This window comes from Exophiala viscosa (assembly GCF_022695815.1).
Source record: "Exophiala viscosa unplaced genomic scaffold EDD37scaffold_1, whole genome shotgun sequence".
In the NCBI taxonomy this organism is placed as follows: domain Eukaryota; kingdom Fungi; phylum Ascomycota; class Eurotiomycetes; order Chaetothyriales; family Herpotrichiellaceae; genus Exophiala; species Exophiala viscosa.
In genome coordinates, this window is record NW_026944353.1 from 2,167,041 (window position 1) to 2,188,777 (window position 21,737).

Sequence of the window (21,737 nt, forward strand, 5' to 3'; positions counted from 1 at the left end):
AGGATGGTAATTAACAAGCACGATAGGCACATCCTAGACGTGATAGTGCAGAGTGCTTCTGGACATGCAACGACATTGGTAATGCCTCCGTATGATTGGTATATGGTTGATCGTTCGAGGAACGGGTGAACCGAGGCTTCTCTTGGTACCCCTGAACTATTTGAATCTGGGTCGCCTTACAACGGCACAACTCTGTCATGACAGAAGTCTGAATTGCTGTATCTTTATTAAGTTATACCTATCAATATCTCTATCAAGACATCGCCGACAGACCTCTACTTCCATTGGTGCACCATACGACGTAGGCGTGTTTGCTGCAGACGGTGGCTCATTGATTTCCTGCTTGACAATCCCCACATTCAGTCTCAATCGCGACACGCGTTTCACTGGTATTTGCAGTTGCAGAGTCCAGTCTTAACTGTTCTATACACAGCATAAATCTAGACTTTCTAGCAAGACCTGAAGAAGACCCTCAATGACGATCGTAGACATGTTTAGATCATGTCTGTAATGAACCGAAATTGCTGGGTGGCATAGTCAATCAGTATTGGATGGGCGAGTTTGACGGGCTAGTTCCCAAATGACGAGTTTCAACAACACCCCCTGAAGCGCGGCCCACCTTCCATTCCACCTTGCGAACTGTGCTTCCTCTGCCATCCGTTGCTTTGATCATCTGCGACGACGTTCATTCCTTACCTCCCACTGCCTACTCACACTCCTTGAGTTGGCTTTGCACACTGTCCACTCGCACGGTCGCTGGCGTACCTGTCGAGCAGTCCTTCCTTTCATCATCGTTGCAAATCCAACCTCCGCCGAGGGCTCACTCCTTTGCCCTACGTCGGACCTGCCTCCAAACCCTTCCCCGCCTCGTCTAGTGGCCCTTCCATAAAGGCACGGCCGAAGTCGACCATGGAGCAGCAAGTCGTGGAGCATTCATATCCTGAAGAAGACCAGGAAACATTATTCGATTCAAACACCGCCATCGAACCTGAGAACATCCCACTTCCAAGAAGCTCAATGATCAGTGTTCGACTGTCCGACGTTCAACTACAGCCAGAGACTGAGGAACTCGATGCTTCCTCCCGCACCTCAGTGCGTCAGAGCACTTCTTCGTCTCCACGATCTAGCGTATCATCTTCCCGAACGTCCGCCAGCTCTATCTCTATGAATACAGTGGATTGGGAAGGCCTTGAAAAGACGGAAGAACAAGAAGCCCGAGATGATGCCACTGACGAGGTGAGTTTCTATGCTATTGGGCGTTCGGCAGCAGCTGACAATGATAGTCCAACGCTCTTCTGTTGGCCCGACTAGAGAAGGAGAATGCAGCCCTAGCAGTCGATCCGAAAGCTGGCATTGCGACCTCTGCCCGTCCTCGCAAGAACACACGTCCTCCTTCTGTACAACAATTGAAACGAATGGTCGATGCACCCCAGCGCCAAACTCTACGATACTCTATGTTGCCGGCTCCTCCAATGACCGAATTGGAGTTCTGGGCAGCGTTGGTACAAGATTACACGCAGACGGCTCAGCGCCTTCCTACACTCACCTCGAATAAGATCCGAGCAGGCGTTCCGCCACCACTGAGAGGTGTTGTGTGGCCCAGCATTGCTCGTGCACACGATGCTGTGCTGCATTCCGAGTATCAAAGGCTTTCCACCGAACCAAGCCCATACGATGCTTTGATTGGAAAAGACGTAGGGAGAAGCTTTCCCAATGTTGACATGTTCCGAGAAAAGGACGGTGAAGGACAACGAATGCTTGGGAAAGTGTTGAAAGCCTTCAGCCTTTACGATGAACAGATTGGATACTGTCAAGGACTTGGCTTTGTTGTAGGACCACTTCTCATGCACATGAGCGAGTCCGAAGCATTCTGCGTCCTAGTGAGGTATGTCCTGCGGAACCACTCTGGTTCCCTTGTGAAGCTGACCAAGACACAGACTGATGGAGCATTACGACCTGCGATCGTGCTATCTACCCGATCTCTCAGGACTACATCTACGCATCTACCAGTTTCAACAGCTTCTGACACGCCATCTACCCGAACTGGCTGCTCATCTCGAAGCACTCAAAATTGAGCCACTTTACGTCTCCCAGTGGTTTCTATCCTTTTTCGCAGTCACATGTCCTCTGCCTATGTTGCTGCGCATCTACGACGTCATTTTGTCCGAGGGAGCAACGGAGACCTTGATGCGTGTCGCTCTGTCTTTGATGCAGCGCAACCAGAAGAAGCTCATGGCATTTATTGAGTTCGAGGACGTCATGCAATTCCTCCTTTCAAGGAGCCTATGGGATACTTACGCTCAACATGCGGACGACCTCGTTATCGACTTTGTGTCTTTCACTGGATTAGTGAGCCAGGAATCTCTTCAGGCGTTGGAAACCGACTTCAAACTCTCACAGAACTTGATGGCGGCTCCGTCACTTGCAAGTTCCGCAGCCTCTTTTCTCGGAAGATTCTGGGCTGGCGCAACACATGCCCCTTCTCGATCCGCCAACTTGAGTCTGTTAATTCCTGGGAGCTCTATGCGAAAATCGTCATCCGGCCAGAGTCTCACATCAACCGTCAATTCGGTGGAGACATCTGCCTCCGAGGCTAGTACAGCGCCAACTGACGTCTCCGACGACACAAGTTCGAAGTCTAGTGTGATAATGGTAGATATCACGTCCACGTCTACATCGAATACAAATGACCGGGACCTGCACCACCAGATTGAGGGGCTACTCACCGAATTGTCAAAGGTGCAACGTCAACATTCCGAGCTTGCTCTTGAGCTCCAAAGAGAGCGGGAGGAGCGCGAAGAAGATCGCCAGATCAGCCGGACTTTGCTCGAGCATTTGCGTATACAAACAGCTGAGATCAGAGAACTGGCCGGCGATGAAACTGCCGAGGAAGATGCCGAGGTCGACGCGATTCTGGAGCAGGCTGATCAGCAATTCTGTCAAAAGAGCTCTAAGCGGGTTTCTATTGCTCAGTCCAAGCATCAACTCCGCGATGATGTGTCGGAATGGAAGGAGCGGCACGAGGCTGAAGTCACCAAATGCCGTGAACTCACGAGACGTCTTGATGAGCGTGAAGCTGAACACAACGCGCTCAAGGAACACTTGCGCGACGCTCGAGCCCGGATACAGGATGCGCATCGGGAGAAACAGCGGCTGGAGCGAACAGTTTCGGACCTCCGGACTCGGAACAATTCGGTCCCAGAATCACCTGCAGACCTTTACACTCCAGTCACTGAATTCCCGGAGGTTAAGATGCCTCCTCCCCAGAGGACTGGGTCCGGACTTCGAGAGCTGAAGCTCGGGAAGTCAGAGCAGGCTCGCTCGTCAAGTGCTGGGCCATATTCAAAGCGATCTAGCAGCCTCAACAGCCAAGCTCTTCTTGCGACCGACAACCACGAGCCGGTCGCTAATGACGCGCTTCTGCTCGAGCTGGTCAATGCAAAGACGGCTGAGGCCGTTGCAAGACAAGAATTGGAGGAGACAAAGGGGAAGCTGGATGCCCTTCGGAAGATTTTGACGGGATCGACATCGTCGCCATCAGCACGTGCAAGTGCGGGCGACTCACCTACAGCTTCCAATGCTTCTGCGTCGAGTCCAGGCACCAAAGAGGCGCCGAAACCGACACACATCGCATCAGCAAGCACTGGTGGATTCTTCAGCGGTTGGGGCAAACGAGGTTCGTGAGAACCTGGGAGTTTGAACCCCCACACAGCTTTTCAATTCGTGAATGTATATAGCCATCTATGACTCTCGTTTCTTGATGACGGTTTCTTGTTCAGCGGGCAATGCCCCTGGTAGCGATATTCAGCATTTGAGAGGACTTAATGTGTCTTGAGATACAGTGCGAATTCAGACTATCTGGGATCCGAAAGTTTCGTCAGGAATTGGCCTGCAGCTCTCTCCTTTTCTCCGCAGCCTTGCCGCAGGTTCCAGTCTTCACTAAATTGACAAGCAGGTGCCCACCAGGTCCAACACGATGATCGCGTCGTGATTCTACCTCACCTTATGCATGCAGATACCACAACAAGTGCTCGAGACAAAGTCAAATTTACTTCACTTCACTGGCCGCCGCAATTCAAAATGTCGTTCCAATTCTTCAGCCAACTCAATTTTCAGATCTGCATCACTGTTCAACTGTCTTCGCTGACGCCACAACTTAGGATCCCATGGCCGACGACATCATAGAACAGTCCGGACCGAAGCAGGGTGTTACCCTGTTCTCAGCAGTACAAAGCCTTGAGGATCATGCTTTGGCCGAATTGCTCTCCACACCATCACGAAAGAAGCCTGAACAGATCATGACCTATTGCGGCCGAGCCATACATATCCCAGAATCGGACACGACCATGCACCGGAGCTACGAAACTGAACGTCAGAACTATGCATATGCTCAGTGGATCAAAGAGGAGGGAGAGAAACAGTTGCGGCTGTACCAGGAAGTGAATCGTCATGAACAAACGAGTTCACTATCAGCAGGACAGTCCATTCAATCTCCCAATCAGCACACACGGCCAAGCGCCCCAGTCTATCCCGACCCTCAAGATCCCGAAACACAGCAGCGCACGTTCTATCGCAACCTAGCACGCGCCCCGGTGTTGATTGCGCATAGTAGCAGCAGCGGCAGCAACCTAGATCACGGTACAGGAAGACCTCAGCAGGGCCCATTGCAAAGACCAACATTGCTGCAGAGCTTTCAAGGCTGTCCGCCAGATGGCACTCCAGTCGGCGATCCTGCTCACCAAGAGCCTCAGCAAGCATCACCGCAGAAACCGACCCTGCTGCAGAGATTCCAAGGCTACCCGCCAGATGGAGTTCTGAGAGGTTACCCGCCAGATGGAAGCCTAAACAGAAGCCCTGGTCCCTGGGACCTTCGCCAAGCACACCATCAGGCAGCCCAGCAAGCATCTCATCGATTGGGTGCCCAACTAGCAACCCGAGCACTTTACCAAGTGATAAACCAACCACCTCCGCCGGCGACTCAACCTCCAAGTCAAACTCGGCAAGTTGTCGCAGACCTCCGACCACGACGCCCAGTCACGCCGAGCAAACTTCGCTATGCGAATGCTGTTGCACCAACACCTCCGATGGATGCAAGAGCCAACATCCTACAGATACTCCAGCAGGATAAGCTTCGACGCAAGCCGATGGTTCCGGCGATTCGTCCAGCACCCAATGTTGGTCCCAATAGCAAGAGAGATGCTACCCCTTCCGCACTTGAACAGGAGAGTCCTAGCAAGAGAATCCGTCTGACGCAGGAGCCAACGGTCGAAGTTGTGGATGGCAAGCCGTTCGCAACCACAAAGCAGACAGCACTCGAACCAGCGCCTCCATCTCCCATTCCATTGGAAAGTACACCTGTGGTTCGGGTCCACCAGCAACCTCAAACTGAGACTCAACAAGTGCAGTACGATAACGACCAAGATGCGAAATCTGGACGATTGGACGCTACGACTCCGAGTACGGTTGGGTCAGACCATGAAGACACACCAATGCAGGAGCCAAAATCTGCCGACTCTCCTAGCCTTTCAGACATCATTAGTAGTGAAACGCCGTCTGAGGCATCAGAGGAGTCTGACGAGGAGTGGAGTCCAAGCCGCCGCTCTCAGCAACAGCGTACTAATGTGCAGGACAGCCAGGATCGACCGGTCACTAGACGTACGAGTACTTCACGACACCCGGACATTTGGACTGGTTACGACGACATGTAACTGGTTAGAGGCTGATGGAGGATTGTTGGTCTCGACTGAACGGAGTTGGAATTGAGACTGCTTTGCTGTGGAGACCGACAGGCTGTAATCAATTCATTTGTGAGATTTGTACGGCGGAGCTTGGATATGAGGGACGTCATCCAGTCAGGATATCGGTTGATGGACGCTCCATCAGTGAAAAGAATGTAGCTAGGTTCTGCGAGCTTGAGCGGCCAAAAGTGTTGGACTATTCTCTTCTTGTACAGTATTGGGGGCCAGGACAAACAGCCTTTTCATCACAATCGTGTAGTGTCATTCAATCATCGTCTTCCTCATCACTACTAGGGAAATCGAGACCAACTTTTCTCTTCGGCGCCTGTGCTGGCGCAGCACCACCAGGTCGACTTTGGGATTGTTGCAAGCTGGCTGCTTGGTGTGATTGTCCTGCCGCTCCTTCATGCCCTGGCAAAGAGCGTTTACTCATCTCCGGACTTAACCACGTCCCTTCTTCAGTATTTTGCTCCTCCGTCTTTTGCACGTCTTCTTCAGCGACATCCTCGCTCGCTCTGACCAGCCTCTCTACTTCTCGATCGAGTTCTGCTTGTACAGTTTCATCTGCACCAGCCCCTTGCGCATGCCGCTCCCGGAATAGTTGTAGTTGACCCAACGCGCCCACCCGTAGGATATTGGCATCAGGAAAGGCCATGCCCATCTGAGCTCGGGTCTGGGCTACAGTGTTGTTGATTCGTTCCACCTCAGCCTCTGTTTCGGCAGTCGCATTCTCAGCATTACTATCTGTAAGTCCGTTGGTCTTGTCCCTCTGTGCAGCGACTTTCCTTCGCACAGATTCTGCTTCGGCCTCACGGGCAGCTGTCGCATTGTGTTTGCCTATACGTGCCGCGAAGGCCAGCAGTGTGTGGTAGTCTATCTCTGAAGGTCTCGTCTCTTCATCGTCTTCTTCGTCTGAATCGGCTGTGGAAATCGAAGGTTGGACTTCAAGAATATCCTGTCTGAGAGCGACGCAGCGGCGGACGGTGTCTTTGAGCTCATTTTGTAATTCTGCAACTTCGGCGCGGAGATTGAGGATAGTAGCGTAGTTCTGTTGGTGTCGCTGTAGGAGATTCAGGGCTGCGGCGAGGCTGTCATCGTCGGCCACAAGGTCTTTGGCGAATTGAGGAGCATTCGCGAATGTGTTTGTTTGGGTGAGCGACGTTATGAGGGCACTGAGATGGGATTCGAGCGAGTTGAGAGGGTCGAGGACGGCCAACTCCATGCTGAGTACTTGCAGGCCATGCGATAGTCCGCAGCCTGGTATCAAATTGACTTAGTACGGTAGCGCAGCTTTATGTACAGTAAGGTCTCGTGTAAATGTGATGTCGCAAAACTGCCCTGGAGGTTAGCCAGTCGTGCACCTCAGACTTCGGGCATGCTCGTATGCTTAACTTAGTGGCTGGGCGCCCCACGACTCTTGACGTCTATCATGATCGCCTCTTTCGCTCCCATGCTTCTCTTCCCTCCTGCTTCTCATCATCTATGCGTTCAACGAAGGCTACTAACCCTGAAATCGTTTCACAGTCGACGTAAGGAGGGGACATCCTCCATCTGAATTATAGGAATTCCCCCATTTTTGGATCTAGGCACGTATTGATTTCCTCCTCAAACTCATTCTGTCCGGCACGATCCATTGGGCCCCTCTTAAACCGCACCGTCGACACCTGCTTTCCGTTCACAACAGCTGTCCCCAAGCGCTCACTGTGTATCCTGGCGAATTCTGGCAATGGCTCCAACTCTGGCAAGGATTCACGGCCACGCTCCTCGACTTGTACTTTCCACTCCGCAAATGCGACACAGCTGTCGCGGTGAGAGATGCCTTCACGGTCCGGTGCTTGCTTCAATAGCGCTATTGCCCTCTTGCGGATGCCGAGGTACCGGCATTTCAACGTGACTAAAAACAGAGGCAATATAACGCCAAAATCGAAAGAGAGGGCCTGGGGCCCGCTGCACTCGCTGTTGTGGATCAGGCACTCGGCCAGCGACACCATGCGCTCGAATACCGATTTGTACTGATCGAACACCATTTCAGAGCTTTCGAGTAAGGTTTTCAGGATGATTGTGACGGACGCGCACTGGAGCTCGAGTATCATGACGCCGGCGGACTGCCTCTTGTCAGATGAGTCCACGAAAAGGGACGAACACCTCTGGAATTCTGTCTGCCATTTTGAAAGATTGTTCAAATGGTATTGGACGGTGCATTCCAGTGACTTCGGATCCGGGGACGGATGATGCTTCATGGTCAAGGCAACGAAGTCGGCACTGTACATCCGACGCAAGAAGCGAAAGATGAGGTCGAGATTGGCGTCTAGTGAGTCACGCGCCTCAAAGATGCTGGCGAAAGTGTGCGGCACGTCAGGTCCGGAACTGATGTGCCCATTGTATACTTCTGAATTGAAGTCAGATGTTGGGCTGCCGTGAAGTCTTCCCATAATGTGAAGACGTCTGAAAAGACGGGGCACATATGGATCAATTCTCGTATTGCTCGCTTGCCGCTGCACGTTATCCAAGATCCGGAGCCCAGCCTGTAAATGGTGCAATGCTTTGTCAAGATCATTGTGAAGAAACTCGATCCAGACGAAGAGGATACAAGAGATCAGAACACTCTGCAAAGATGGCCGGTTTCCAGACACGTCCGGGGTTAACAGCGCCACAGCTTTTGTATACTGCTGCAAAGCAAATCTTGCACGTGGTCCGATGGCACTGGTGTTGATGGTCTCCAGTTCACCTCTGTTAAACTCGTATATCTCATACAAAGAGCTCAGCGCTACAAGGGCATGGTGCACAGCAGGTTCATCGCGACTAATCTGCAAAACCAGGTAACCCCAGAAATCTGTCTCGAAATAGCTTGATATGGCTTGCATTGACCGAGATTGGAAGTATTGGAAGCTTCGACATTCTCTGATATCTCCCGAGACATTCAGAGAGGGTCTGTAAGTGCTGAGCTCTTTCGCGGCGTACCCGTATCTGGGAGAGAGCGGCCTTCTCTGAATTGGGGTTGGGTCAATGTAACCTTCGCACTTTCTGCCAGTCGATGTGCACCTTACACAAAACGGTCTCGACTCGTCACACTTGACTTTGCGAGTCCTGTTCCCAGATATGTATAAGTACAGAGACAATGAAGGAACAGGGCCAAGGTGGAAACTCACTTGCATACCATGCAGCCAGTTCGCACATTTGACCGGCTTTGCTTTGAGGGAGCAGTGTAGCCAGCCTGGTCTGCCATGTCAACCAGCACACACTTGTATAGCACGACCTCCAGCTACCTTCACAGAAATCATGATTCGACTCGAGTCGGTTATATTTGGTTCATGTTCTGCCTGGTACCACCATACCACAGCAAGGCGACCAGGCTTGATCGCCGAGCAACAACACGGTATGAGAGATGTCTCTTCGAACTCTATCAGCTGTAGTCTCGCCCTCCATTCCGAACCTGGTCAGCAGCTCGTTGCTAGCTGAAGTAGCTTTCGGGCGTAAGTTTGACTTTGATATGCACGTCGTCAAGTTCTAGCCCGAAACCGCGGGGATGAGGCGGCCTGGCAAGGCTGAAACATCTTCGTTCCGAGCTGACCAATTGTGTGGAGATGGTTTAGATCTGGACAGGGATCCGGTTGACTCCAGCCGCCAGTTCTTATGACCTATCTACCCTTTTCATAGTCACAAGAAAACAATATCGAGGGACTACGCTCTCGCAGCTGAGTCATTGACATCGGCCCGACCCTACTGCGACAATACTTCCACTTTCACCAGTCGCGCGATGGGGGAACCAATCAAGCCGCCATCTAAGACAGCACGTTGCACCTGTGTTATTGGTGGTATGCGGGATATTACACGGCCACAAAGACTGTCGAAGGACGAGGCTCATGGCTTATGGCATAGCTGGGACGGTCTCGAGCAAGTATATATGATGAGTCTCCCTTCGAATCTGGATCATGCCCACTTTGTGTGCCTTCTACCTACCCACCGTCACGACTCACTCCTTTTCAAGTGTCGCCATGATCCTCTCTTACTACATTGCTGTATGTGTGTCCCTCGGGGGCATAGTGCTTGGGGCAGCTCTCCCTTCGAACCAGACGATACGGTGGGTGGATTGCAGCAAACATGTGCCAGACACCGACATCGCCCTCAACCTCACTGGCATCGACCTCTCGGCCTTGCCTTCCACTCTGCACTGCGGTCAACTTGAAGTACCCATGGACTACTCACGACCTATCAGCCCCACCAACAATATAACCCTTGGTCTGGCCATGTATCGCCCCAAAAACCCAAAAGGTGTCATCTTTTAGTGAGTTTGAGCCATTTCACACAACCTGCAGGAACAACTCTGAAAGTTATGCCTAGTAACCCGGGAGGCACCGACGCTGCAGCAGTATGGGCGTGGAAGGCTGCATTGAATCGAACCTCAAGCTCCACACCCGACTTCAATGGTCTTCTAGAGTTTGACTTGATGAGTACGACCATTCTTTCCGCAGCACTACCGGGTCAGCTCTAACTCCCAGATTAGTGGCGGACACTAGAGGCACTTTCAGCTCCAACGAACTCAACGTATCAATCGAGGTGGTCGTTCCACTGCTCGACCCATAGTCAGTCCTTGAGACCTCATGCCTGTGGCCATAGCTGACATTCTGTGTAGCCCCACAAACCAGTCAGGGTTCGATGCTTTCCGTCAAGCTTCTAAGGCTGTGTTCCAGTCTTTTGTCAACGCGAGCACGCCGCCTGGTATAGTCCAACACGTGGGAACTCGGGAGAGCGTTCAGGACTTTGAGAGTCTCCGTGTCGCTCTGGGTTACGACAAAATCCATTTCCTAGGATGCTCCACCGGGTCCTACAGAGTCGCCCAGTACGCATCACAATATCCTGAACATGTTGGACGATTTGTCCTGGACGCAATCTCTCCTCATGGCATGACTATCATCAATCAGTCACAATACGATGTCGCTGCAGTTAACCGAGCACTTCTTCGTGCGGACGCGTACTGCCAGAACAACGCCAGCTGCCCCTTTCACAGCCAAGGGAAGGGCAGCGTTCCCAAGGTGAGTCGGCAGCTCTTTGCCAATCAACCCCTGCTGAGGTGGCTAACTATCCAGATTTACCAAGAAATCGTAGCAGCCGCTCAAAACAGTTCAAGTTCTGCAGCATTTGAGCTGCAGTATGATTTCTTGAACCTCGTTTCAGGCCAACCTGATTTCCCACAGATATTCGAAGCCTTCGAAGCTCTCTTACAGGGACAGTCACTAGGATCTGACGATTCCTCTGTCACCTTAGCCGCAGTCGTTGGTATACCTATCATCTGCAGTGACATAAGTAAGTGATTGACTCCCTTTGTGTATTTGTGCTCACGCGGATACTACAGCCATTCTCGAAAACACATTCGCCGGCTTTCAACAAGATTTAGCCGCGATGGAGAAGGCAAGAACTCCACGAGACATCAAGAATACGCCACTGATTTCCAGTAGCTTGATACTTTTCATATAGGCCAGTCCGGGACGATGCAGTTCAGGCTTTGGTGCGCTGGCTGGCCGTATTCGACTGCACCACTCGAGCCCCTGAACATCACAGCTCCCATGCTTCTAGTCACAGCAGATTTTGACGTTGCGTAAGGAGAAATCTTGGGATGATCCTTCGACACTTTTCGTACTGATCGATGTACCGTGCAGCACCCCAACCGAGAAAGCCACCTTCCAGTGGCAGCAGGCGCCTAACTCGGTCCTTCTGGTCCGGCACGGGGATGACCACGTCTCTTTCAACGGTCAGTCCTGCCCTGCTCAATCTCAGAGGTTTGACTTCACAAGTTTCCCCAACCTAGATTCTGACAGCGACTTGCACAAACAGAGCCCGACCTGCCCACAGCGGCAATCATGAGGAACTTCCTGAGCACGGGTTCTCTCCCGGCTGCCATGAACGGCACACAGATGTCCATCTACCATCCTGGCATGCACCGCGGCCCCATACCTGATCCGTATGACGTGCCGACAGGCCTCGTTGCAGGGGACATCGATAGTGCAGAGAATGGAACAGTAGGGGCATAGCGATATCTGAGCAATGGGACTGCAAAAAGAGAGTCTTTTGTTGAAGGTTGAGTTGCTCTATTCGAAGACTGGAAGGGCAAAAATAGTGTGGTCGAAAGTTAATGACAAATCTGGAGCGGTCATGAGAGTGACCGGTTCGTAAAATCAATGCATACAACTGGAACGGTCGTCAGGCTTAGGGAAGGTGTCACAAAGCACCTCATCATAAGAGTTGACGCGCAGGAGTACAGAGAGACTAGACTGCCAAGGGGTAATACCTTGAAGCCTTGTTCAGTGCTAGCCTTGTGACCTCAGTCTTGGCCGTGCCCTACCCCATCGGCAACGTCAGTAATGTTATGTCTGTCCGTTTGGTCGCACAAGGTTTGGTCTCCATCTATCTCCCCGGAAAGGACAGTCCTGTCTATGCTTATGCACGCCGACATTCGCGGAAGGCATACATTTACTTCAAAGTATGAGTTGACTGACTCGTACGAAGTCTCCTATGCTCGTATTCGCTTGCAGTGCCATCCAGTCAGCTTTGGGCATGCCCGTGGTGGCGCAGAGACTTTCTCACAAATGTGAAATTTCAGGCGGAATCGTGGCTGAAACGGCCAACGTCAGGGGTGAAGTTGTCGTCCATGTTGCTCAATATGGGAGAAATGGATCTGGAAAGAGCATTCACACCAGCTCATTCTCTGCCTTCGACAAGCTTATATCCCCAACAAGTCACCGCATCTACCTCTGGCGAAGGAAAACGACGACCTATGGAGGCGGGTAGCACTGGCATCCGATATGACACTGTGACCGAGCTTAAAGATGTTGAACGGATGCGCCATGATATTATGAGCAACCGTGCAAAGTTTTGGGGGCTTCCGCCGCTGCTGTTGCGAGTGCCATCTCATACCACGTCGGGCGAACCAGAATCAGCGTTGCCAGTGTATATATCGTCGCAGCCATCAATGAGCTATTCGAGTCGTGGACAGAATGAGCCCCACACTGAGCCGACATACCCAACGTCTCCAGATGATAATATGCTCGCAGGCTTGGCGCGCTACGATGAGGCGTCGAGCAACGACGATGAACCTTTGCTTGGCGACAGTTGTACCATATCCACGTTGTCTACCGTCGAGTCTGAAGGGGAGGCATCCTTCATCAATGAGCCGTTTTCACCACCCAACACGTCTAATGTCGAGTGTGTGGGATATCCGGACGTACCTATATCGGAACTCGTCCGAGGTCTTGTGCGTGACTTCCTGCCCACAGCCAGAACACTGATGACCGACGGTCCGGATACCTCGATCTCCTCGGCTTCCATTACAGCCTCTAAAGGCGAGACGAGCTATGGATCCGGGAGCGAATGGACATCGCTAACGACCTTGTCGAAAAGAGTTCGATCCAGTCAGGACGACGGCGACGACGACGACGAAGAACTTGAAGGAGGGCGGCGACCAAAAAGGACCCCGGCCCAGGGAGATCGAGGTCGACCCTTCCTCAACGGAACGACTTCTTCTGGCTTGTCCTCATGCCAAGTATGATCCTGAGAGGTATTCCGAGAGAAACACAAATCCGGCCGAAGCATCGTATCACAAGTGCGCTAGCAAAATACTGACCAGTATAGCTCGGCTGAAGCAACACCTATACCGGGTCCATCGTCGGCCGGAGCATTACTGCTCGTCATGCTATGCAACCTTCAAGAATGAGGAAGACCGGTCACAGCATGAACGGCAGAGAACGTGTCCGATCACTGATTGTCCATTCGCTGAAAAGATGAGTCCCGATCAATACCTAGCAGTCAAGCGGAGAAGACTAGGTGAAGACTGCGTCGAAGCTTGGTTCGCCATTTTCAGACTTATTTTCCCAGGGGTACTTCTTCCTGACCATACATATGTGGAATCCACACAGTCTTTTGTTGTCACGCAGAATAGTGGAAGCATTCACCACTTTCGTGGAGCAAGAGGCACCCCGTAGGCTTGCTCAACGGATGGGAGTACCACTTTTTGGTAGCGAGGGCGCAATCACACTTCAGTGGCATCTCAACCAAGTTCTAGAAGAGACACTTCCGGTCATTCTCGCAGAACTGGGGCATCAGTACCAACTGCTGGAAACCGCTCGAACAGGCAATGCCGTTCCTCCAGGTGTAGAATCATCTTCCTGAGCCTCATATGAGGTAGTGACTCAAGTTTTCTGGAAATAGTTCCCAATCGTGTTCTTCTGCGGGCTCTTTTCTACCGTCTTCGGCCTTTTCGACCTTGGTTCGTCGGTATCGTCCTTCTTCTCTGGCTTCTCTCCAATTTTCAGTAGCAGCATCAGCTCTTCAAATGCCTCGACAGGAACGACACCGCCGCTCGCTTCCTTATGACCCCTGGCAAAGCTCTCTCCAAGCCGATCTCTAAGTCCATCAGTCGACAGAGCTGCTGCGGCTTTGAGGCTTTCGATGATATTGACAGGCGGCTCTTTCGTCCTTGCACAGCGCGCAATGCGACATGAAAAATTCACCATGCCGGGCAGATAGCCAGAATTGGCGCAGACAACTATCTCCAAAGCTTTCGAATTGAGATATCCAGCCCAGCGAGTGGCAATAATAGGATGAACTTGTGCCGGTGTGTTGATCCGAAGAACTGCGATCCGACCATCGGCACTGAACTTCGGTGGCGTATGAGTGTTAAGCTCGACTTCGGCGTTGATTTCTGCACGAGCACTTTGTAGCCGACCGTTGTCCAGAAGAGTCTTCGGGTCAGAGGAGTTGAGGAGAGCACTCCAAGCAGTTATGACGTCGTACTTCGCTGTGCGGCGAGGAGCATTAACGAGAGATACGGCGTCGTTGATGGACTTCTTGGTATGGATCTTGAAGGTCTCTCTCATGTCAGGGAAAGGAGGCGCCCATTTTAGAGTGTTTCCAAGATCGCCATGAGTGCCGATGCAAGCGAGATAGGCGCAGGATGATTCAATGTCTTGAGAAAGGGTCTTGCAGATCTCGTATGTAAGTAAAGATGTTGTCGAAACCGGCGGGTAATGGCAAGCGGAAACCACCTGAGCTCTCTCCGGGAATTGATCACTCAAGTGGTGGTCGATGATAATGGCTTTTGTGCTTGGTGAATCAACTACTGGGGGTGCTGCAACAGAGCCTTGATCCAGGACGAAGATGTATGCTGGATCTTTTGCGGCCATAGCCTCTCGTTCGGACTGGACATGAATGTTGGAACCCTTCTGCACCAAGTGTACATGAATCATTGATTCGTCAAGACCAAGCGCTGTTAACGTGCGATAGAGTGTGACGCCTGAGGAGAGGCCATCAGCGTCCTTGTCTGGCACGATCAACGTCTTCTTGTCGCTTGCTGCACTGTGCATAGTCAGTCTTGCTGTGCATATGTTGGTGATCGAGATGACTGCTTCAATACCATTCTTTTATGAGTGCCCGGGCCTGATTGATAGCCTCTTGGGGCGCCGGCCATATCGCGCTCCCATCTGCATCTCGTTTTGGCGCAACATCGCAATAATCCGGGAGCTTCAAACGTGGCTTAGTGGTAGTAGCTTTCTTCATGCCTCTGGTGCCATCAAAGCGACGCAGATGCTCGCGTGGCAACAATGTAGTGGCACCCAAAATTCCAATGCTATGAGAGGCGCAATAAGTACGAGAAGCCGCTGTACGCAACAGCCTTGCGATCAATCGCATAGAGTGATGGATAGAAAAGATTGGTTGGAGTACGTCCCGCAAGCGAGAATTGCAGCAGAAGAGTGGTGACGTCCTTTACAAAGTAATGTCGTCTGACGAAAAAAGGCCCTCGCGTTTGGGCCAATTGAAGAAGGGATGCCGAGAAATGCCACCGCGTCTGACACAATCATCACTACATCCCCTCTCAATTAATGACGAGTGATTTCTGAGGCAACCTCAATACATGACTTACTGGACTTGTTCTGGTGTTACGGATCTAATCCAGACTTAAGTATGTGAAGGTCACACGTGGACTAGCAGTTGCATCGGTGCAATTGGTAGCCTCATCATGGCGTTTTCAACATTTCTCTTACGACTACTGTTTCTGTTCCGCTACGCGGGAGAGTCGATTTCCTCTGTAATACCGTCAGCACGCCCATCTGGACGATCTTATGCTGCTCTAGGCGACTCATATGCTGCTGGCGCTGGGGCCGGGTATCCCTTGGGACTGGGACTTGGCTGCGGATACTTCTCGGACGCCTACCCGGTACAGGTCGCCAACAACAGCCTCCTGGATATCAAGAATGTCAGGATTCTCGCATGCGGTGGCGCCACAACCCTAACCGTCCTGCATGACCAAGTCCCTCTCGTGGGCGATCCGGATCTCCTGAGCATCACGGTCAGTGGAAACGAAGTGGACTTCGTTGGTGTGCTGAATGAGTGCGTCTATCACTTTTGGCCGTCTTCAACCTGCGAAGCCGAGGTTGCCAAGGCAAGACGATTGATCGAATCTGCGCTGGGGGACAACATGAGAGCCCTTATCCGTGGGGCCAACAAGCGATTGAGACCTGGTGCGCTGTTGATCGTGACAGGCTACGCCAGGTTTTTCAACCCGGAGACAGATATCTGTGACCACGCCACGTTCAGTCGGACTCGACCATTGGACTACCTTACCAAAGCAAAGAGAAGGAAACTAAACGGCCTTGTGGACATCTTAAATGATGTTATCCGAGCAACGGCGGAGGCATATGGCGCTGTGTATTTGGACATTGATGCTGTCTTTGAAGGGCATCGCTTCTGTGAGGAAGGGGTTCAAGAGCCTGATGTTGGAAGAGATGAGACATGGTTCTTCAATATACCGGCCCAAGAGACGCTTCAAACTCAGACTGAGCAGAGATTGCAATTGCAAACATTGGAGTCAGGCCAGGTCGAAGTAGGTGGAATCAAGCATTATGCGGACGCGAAGGTTTTTAGGATATTCCACCCAACCAGCCTTGGTCACACAAGGATTTCTGAGGCGCTTGTTGAGAAAGTCATGCTTCTGGAAGCCATTGCCGGCTAGGATCGATATCTCTATATATTAAAAATGAGAACAATCAATGTCACTGTTGCCAATCGAAAGATGCTAGAAATGACGTAGTTGATGCTTTGGATGACAATCGGCTGAATGCCGCGACGCGTCTTTCAAACAACCGACGCGACGGACCGAACTCTCTCCCAAGTCCCAAATCCAAGCCTGCCGCAACCCATACTGAACCAAAACCAGGCAGTACCCGAAACGGCACACGACATTAACAGAAGCCCTACTACTTTGCTCGACGCACCTCTTCGCGACACAGACAAGTCGTCTCTTCTACAGTTCGACTCTCGACATGCTCTGCTAGTCCAGGCCCTTTACGCGATGCTCACCAAGGCCAGCACCTTATACACAATACTGCTCGCCCGCCGCCACCAGCCATGTACCTACCTAGAACGTTAATCTCGCAGCTCTATACCAGCCTCGTCCGCTCACATCATCCCTTGTCTCCTCCCGTTCTGCTGCTGGTCGCTCTCGAACCTGATGCACTATGTGCCTGCCGAATCCTCACCGCGTTACTCAAGCGCGACTACATTCCCCACAAGATCCAACCCGTCTCTGGATATGCAGACCTCTCGAAAGCCGGCGAAGACTTGGTACGCCGTATGAAAATATCCGAAGGCGGTAGTGGAGGCATTGTCATCTGTCTCGGTGTGGGTGGACTAGTTGACCTCGCAAGTCTGCTAGGTCTGGAAGATGAAAACTCTCAAGAAGCCATGTGCGGCGTGGAGGTTTGGGTCCTGGACGCGCGACGGCCGTGGAACATGTCCAATCTCTTCGGTGGGCTGCCAATGGAAACATCTGCTTCCATCTCCAGGCCTGTCGTTGGGGTAGAAAGAGGATGCATTCAAAAATCTTACAAACCAGGCAGAGGCGGCATCATTGTCTTCGATGATGGAGATATCGTTGCCGAGCTTGAGGCTGAGAGAGAGGCGTACTGTACGTTATCCCAAATGCCAGAGGTCGAAGAGCATGAGAGCGATGACGACGAATCCGAGGATGAGGACATCCAAGATGCTTCATCCTCAAAGAAGAGGAAGTCCTGGTCGGACAAAGACGAGGGAGATGGTGGGAGTGACTCGGAAGGAGAAAGGCCCCGTCAAAGGCGAAGAAGCAATTCTGGATCGTCCATTTCCTCCACACCCCGAAGCAGAACGCCGTCCTCTTCACAACCGTCCTCGCCTGTTTCCAAGGCTCAGCCACCGAAACCACAGTCTGCGAAACAACTACGCAGACGATTACGAAAGTTACGAGAAAAGCACGAGCTGGTGCTTGAAGAATATAACAGCCTAGGCACCTCATACTCGGAACCAGTGTCTACTTTGGCATACTCACTAGCAGCAGATTTGGGTCGAGAGGACAATGATCTCCTCTGGCTTGCCATCATCGGTGTGACATCGCTCGAGCTGTCTGGTCATACAGCGACGGGTTTGGGGACTTCAGGAGCAGCGACAAAGACGCTTGAACACCACAGATCATGGAGATCATCACGCTCTTCACAAACTTACGCGCTGCTACGCGATGAAGTGAGACGCCTGAACCCTCCCCCTGCCGACCAATCACCCGCGATATCTCCTGGCGCTGGTGGCACTAGTTCCCCTAGTGATACCTCTATCCGATTGACACCAGATCCACGATTTCTTCTCCTCCGACACTGGTCGCTATATGACAGCATGCTCCATTCTCCTTACCTTGCCTCACGATTACACGTGTGGAACGAACCTGGGGTCAAACGACTGCACAAATTGCTGGCTAAGATGGGTGTATCGCTCACTCAGTGCAAGCAAACATATACACATATGGACATCGACTTGAAGAAGTCTCTTCGAGAGCGTCTGTTGAAGTACGCTGGTGTGTATGGACTGGACGATCTCGTCCCATCTGGCTCAGGCCGAGCATCCTATGAGCAAGAAGGATGGGGATTCATTCGATCGTGGGGATGGAAAGCTCAACTGTCAGCTGTCGACGTGGGCGTCATACTCGGAGCAGTACTGGACGTAGGCACATCACATGTTCCTGCGCCGTCAACCTCCTCATCAGCAAGTTACAATGGGTCGTCTCAGCGGACAAACAGCGCCGCTGATGTCCCTGACCGCTCAGAAGCCCTTCTCCCTCGCTTTTTTGCAGCATACGACGCACTGGCGCCTACTCATCCGACACATCTCCTTGCCGCGATCCCTGCTGCTCAACATCTTCTGCGTGCTATCCTTCGAACCGGCTCTTCTCTGCTTGTGAAGCATCAGATCCGACATCTGCGTGCGTTCCGGATGGGTGTGGTCAAGGACGGGCCTGATCTAGGTCTATTTGCAAACAGCCCTGGCGCACTCGTGAAGCTTGCGCTCTGGGTTGGCGAGGCAGTAGCAATCAATGATCGAGACAAGAAGGGCTCAGAAGGCGCCACCCCTCTCGTCTTGGCTGCTCTGGACGACGCCCGAGGTACATATGTTGTCGTCGGCACAGGCGGAGGGATTGGCGGCGGCGAGGACCTTGAGGCTAGAAAGGAGAAAGCCGAAAGCAAGGCGAAGAAGGAGGCTGAGCGTGAGCAGAAGAGAAAAGTACGGGAAGAAAAGAGAGCGGCTAGAGCAGCGCAGAGAGAGCTCAACGGCGAAGACAGCGACTTCGAGGACGAGACTGAGTCGGAGTCAGATGCGGATTCCGATTCCTCGGATGAAGAAGATGAGGTCGAATTGCAGAAGAGGCGGAAACGCGGTTATGGGCACAACAGGTTCGGCATCGCGTTTCAAGAAGTGATTGAGGAGACGAATGCTAGGGTCAAAATTGATAGTTTTGATCATTGCATCGTGGAGGTCAAGAAAGAGGATCTCGGCGGCTTCTTGGAGGGGTTGAGTCTCAAGGCTGTGGTGGGCCGATGAAGCTTCGTTGTACGTGGGGATGGGATTACGATGCATCTGTGTTGTGACAGAGCGGTCATGTTTTTCGTTGCATATGCTTGGTCTGGCTTTGACTTGTTGAGGCATGAGAGCGTTGTGTTTTATGTGAAGAGGCTGATGCGTCCTTTGAGAAGACATCAGTACTTTGGAAAAAGCACACCCACGGCTGGCTGGCGTTGACTCTGAAGTTAGAATGGATTCTCTGTCTATGTTCAAAACCGTTGTAATGTTGCCGTAACCTCGATTTGGCATGTATATGCAATGTCAATGCTCACTTATCATGCCGTCTCGCTGAGGAGTTCTGTCACAGTGACGATGTGATACCCTCTCTTTGTGAGCTCTGGCAGCACCTTTCTCAGCATCGGCGTCGTCCATTCTCTGTCATGGCAGATGATGATGCCGCCTGGCCTGGCCATGCTGAGGATATGCGTTGCATTGATCTTCCATTGAGACACCTGTGCGTCGTGAGGATATATGCTCCCCAAGACCAGACGATAATCTAGACTGGCAAGGGTCTTGCGCATTGCCGCACTGAAGAACCCGCTACCAGGTCGGAAGTACCGTGGCGGTGACGCTACTGGACCATATATCTGATTTATCTGTACCTCGACGGATTTGATCTGTCTGGTCAGTCCGTCTTGGGGGAGGCGGAAGGATGGCTCATCGCGCATGGCGTGGTTGGCCAGCTCATGGCCATCAGCGACCAGACCACGGAGAGTGTCTTCGCGACCTGCGATGTGAGACCCGATGACAAAGAATGTGGCTTTGGCTCCGTAGGTCTTGAGGATCTTATGGATTTCCGAAGTGCTTGGTGAGGGCGCGTCGTCAATCGTCAGAGCTAGAATCTTCTTGTGGGTTGGCACATGGAAGAGCACGTCTGGCCAGCGGCGTTGAAGATACGATATCAGGGCTGATGGTGGTCTGTAGACTATGTACAGAGTGGATAGGGTCAGAGTAAGGATGGATATTAGTACGAGTAGGGTTGGCATGATGTGAGAGTGTCGACCTTGCCTCGCGGGACTCTTCTCAAAGCTCAGGTACCACTCTTGCGAGTATCCATATTCTCGCTACGATCATGCAAGGCTGGTACTCGTTGTTGTTCAAATAAACGTGCCTACGCCGGAGTTGTAGACTGAAAAGGGAAGACCTCCGAGTATTGTATTTCGTAAGGCTGAGAATACTGTCCAGTAAGCGCTCAGACCTATACAGTCTCCGTAGGTTGACTCCGTATGATGACAAGGGCCGGGGGGTTTCGGTGACATCTAAGCTGCAAATTCCTGAATTGTGTCTTGTTAGATATGCGATGCTTCCTGGGTCGTCCACGACCATATGTCGTCAATGTCCTATGTTGCTGTCAACGGCATACAAAACCCTAATCTTCCATCTGTACAATGACGCGTCTATTGCCCAAACATTGACCACTGTTGCAGAATTTGGGGCAGTTCTCCGAATGCTAACTGCCTACGTGCCTACTCCGTACTGTAGATCAATGCACAAACAAAGGCCGTTGAGGGAGTTGGGGGCTGCTCTGGAAAGGTGTTATGGACGGAGATTGCCAACCCCAAAGCCAAGGACGGGGCATTGGGGGCGAGGGGTTCCAATCGTCACTGCCCAGCAAGGCTACTACTAGGTGTGCATCTCCGGTCGCTTACTCAAAATTTTCGACTCTCCTTGGAGCATCATACCTCTGGTCTCAATGTTGCTGCCATTCTCTCGCTACGTTCTCGAAAAGTGAAAGGTCATAAACAAGTCCTTGACGCAGACATGGCTTGAAGCAAAAGTGATATCAACTACTGGTCGACTGTCGAACAAGCGTGCCTTCGTCTGCCCTGCTTAAGGCGCCCTAGAACGCCACCGACTTGAATGGCGCTATATGGACGGGACGTTTTCCCCCGCTAGAAATTGATGGTTCCTTGCATCGTCAACATTTACCGCATGGTACCCAGGAACCTGAAACGACTAAGCCATTTTCCGGCGGCATATCGACAGGGTGTCTCGACAGTCTCGAAGCGTGTCCATTGTTTTCACACGCGGGTAATGTTTCGCAAAACCCAGTCTTTTCTCCATCAGGAATGTCAAAGTCTATGTGGG

At 51.9% G+C, this 21,737-nt stretch overlaps 10 protein-coding genes across 10 annotated transcripts; 6 read left to right on the forward strand and 4 right to left on the reverse strand.

Moving 5' to 3' along the window:
- Positions 1-435: 435 nt before the first annotated feature.
- On the forward strand, positions 436-3,925 carry EDD37DRAFT_40725 (rab-GTPase-TBC domain-containing protein). Its single transcript, XM_062812408.1, has 3 exons — positions 436-1,236; positions 1,284-1,885; positions 1,938-3,925. The coding sequence occupies exons 1-3, from the start codon at positions 910-912 to the stop codon at positions 3,682-3,684; spliced, it is 2,676 nt and encodes an 891-aa protein (XP_062675096.1). The 5' UTR covers positions 436-909; the 3' UTR covers positions 3,685-3,925.
- EDD37DRAFT_40739 (uncharacterized protein) lies at positions 3,842-5,855 on the forward strand. The gene has a single exon (XM_062812411.1). It carries the CDS (start codon positions 4,167-4,169, stop codon positions 5,706-5,708), a length of 1,542 nt encoding a protein of 513 aa, XP_062675097.1. The 5' UTR covers positions 3,842-4,166; the 3' UTR covers positions 5,709-5,855.
- On the reverse strand, positions 5,856-7,071 carry EDD37DRAFT_40734 (vitamin-D-receptor interacting mediator subunit 4-domain-containing protein). The gene has a single exon (XM_062812410.1). It carries the CDS (start codon positions 6,958-6,960, stop codon positions 6,004-6,006), a length of 957 nt encoding a protein of 318 aa, XP_062675098.1. The 5' UTR covers positions 6,961-7,071; the 3' UTR covers positions 5,856-6,003.
- Positions 7,072-7,294: 223 nt separating this feature from the next.
- On the reverse strand, positions 7,295-8,964 carry EDD37DRAFT_604112 (uncharacterized protein; the record flags this gene model as incomplete). The annotated part of the gene is made up of 2 exons (XM_062814709.1): positions 7,295-8,825; positions 8,888-8,964. 2 exons carry the CDS (start codon positions 8,962-8,964, stop codon positions 7,295-7,297), a joined length of 1,608 nt encoding a protein of 535 aa, XP_062675099.1.
- Positions 8,965-9,275: 311 nt separating this feature from the next.
- On the forward strand, positions 9,276-12,076 carry EDD37DRAFT_40868 (uncharacterized protein). Its single transcript, XM_062812430.1, has 9 exons — positions 9,276-9,649; positions 9,727-10,023; positions 10,080-10,189; positions 10,243-10,321; positions 10,372-11,042; positions 11,092-11,147; positions 11,195-11,334; positions 11,396-11,487; positions 11,571-12,076. The coding sequence occupies exons 2-9, from the start codon at positions 9,734-9,736 to the stop codon at positions 11,765-11,767; spliced, it is 1,635 nt and encodes a 544-aa protein (XP_062675100.1). The 5' UTR covers positions 9,276-9,649; positions 9,727-9,733; the 3' UTR covers positions 11,768-12,076.
- On the forward strand, positions 12,075-13,456 carry EDD37DRAFT_40860 (uncharacterized protein). The gene has a single exon (XM_062812429.1). It carries the CDS (start codon positions 12,385-12,387, stop codon positions 13,279-13,281), a length of 897 nt encoding a protein of 298 aa, XP_062675101.1. The 5' UTR covers positions 12,075-12,384; the 3' UTR covers positions 13,282-13,456.
- Positions 13,457-13,921: 465 nt separating this feature from the next.
- On the reverse strand, positions 13,922-15,287 carry EDD37DRAFT_644976 (uncharacterized protein; the record flags this gene model as incomplete). Its single annotated transcript, XM_062817575.1, has 2 exons — positions 13,922-15,086; positions 15,145-15,287. The coding sequence occupies 2 exons, from the start codon at positions 15,285-15,287 to the stop codon at positions 13,922-13,924; spliced, it is 1,308 nt and encodes a 435-aa protein (XP_062675102.1).
- Positions 15,288-15,620: 333 nt separating this feature from the next.
- Positions 15,621-16,794, forward strand: EDD37DRAFT_616407 (SGNH hydrolase-type esterase domain-containing protein). Its single transcript, XM_062815660.1, has one exon. It carries the CDS (start codon positions 15,748-15,750, stop codon positions 16,738-16,740), a length of 993 nt encoding a protein of 330 aa, XP_062675103.1. The 5' UTR covers positions 15,621-15,747; the 3' UTR covers positions 16,741-16,794.
- Positions 16,795-16,937: 143 nt separating this feature from the next.
- Positions 16,938-19,871, forward strand: EDD37DRAFT_40927 (cell division control protein 45). The gene has a single exon (XM_062812432.1). It carries the CDS (start codon positions 17,136-17,138, stop codon positions 19,626-19,628), a length of 2,493 nt encoding a protein of 830 aa, XP_062675104.1. The 5' UTR covers positions 16,938-17,135; the 3' UTR covers positions 19,629-19,871.
- A 1-nt stretch (position 19,872) lies between these two features.
- EDD37DRAFT_40920 (polysaccharide deacetylase) lies at positions 19,873-20,890 on the reverse strand. Its single transcript, XM_062812431.1, has one exon. It carries the CDS (start codon positions 20,633-20,635, stop codon positions 19,925-19,927), a length of 711 nt encoding a protein of 236 aa, XP_062675105.1. The 5' UTR covers positions 20,636-20,890; the 3' UTR covers positions 19,873-19,924.
- Positions 20,891-21,737: the final 847 nt, after the last annotated feature.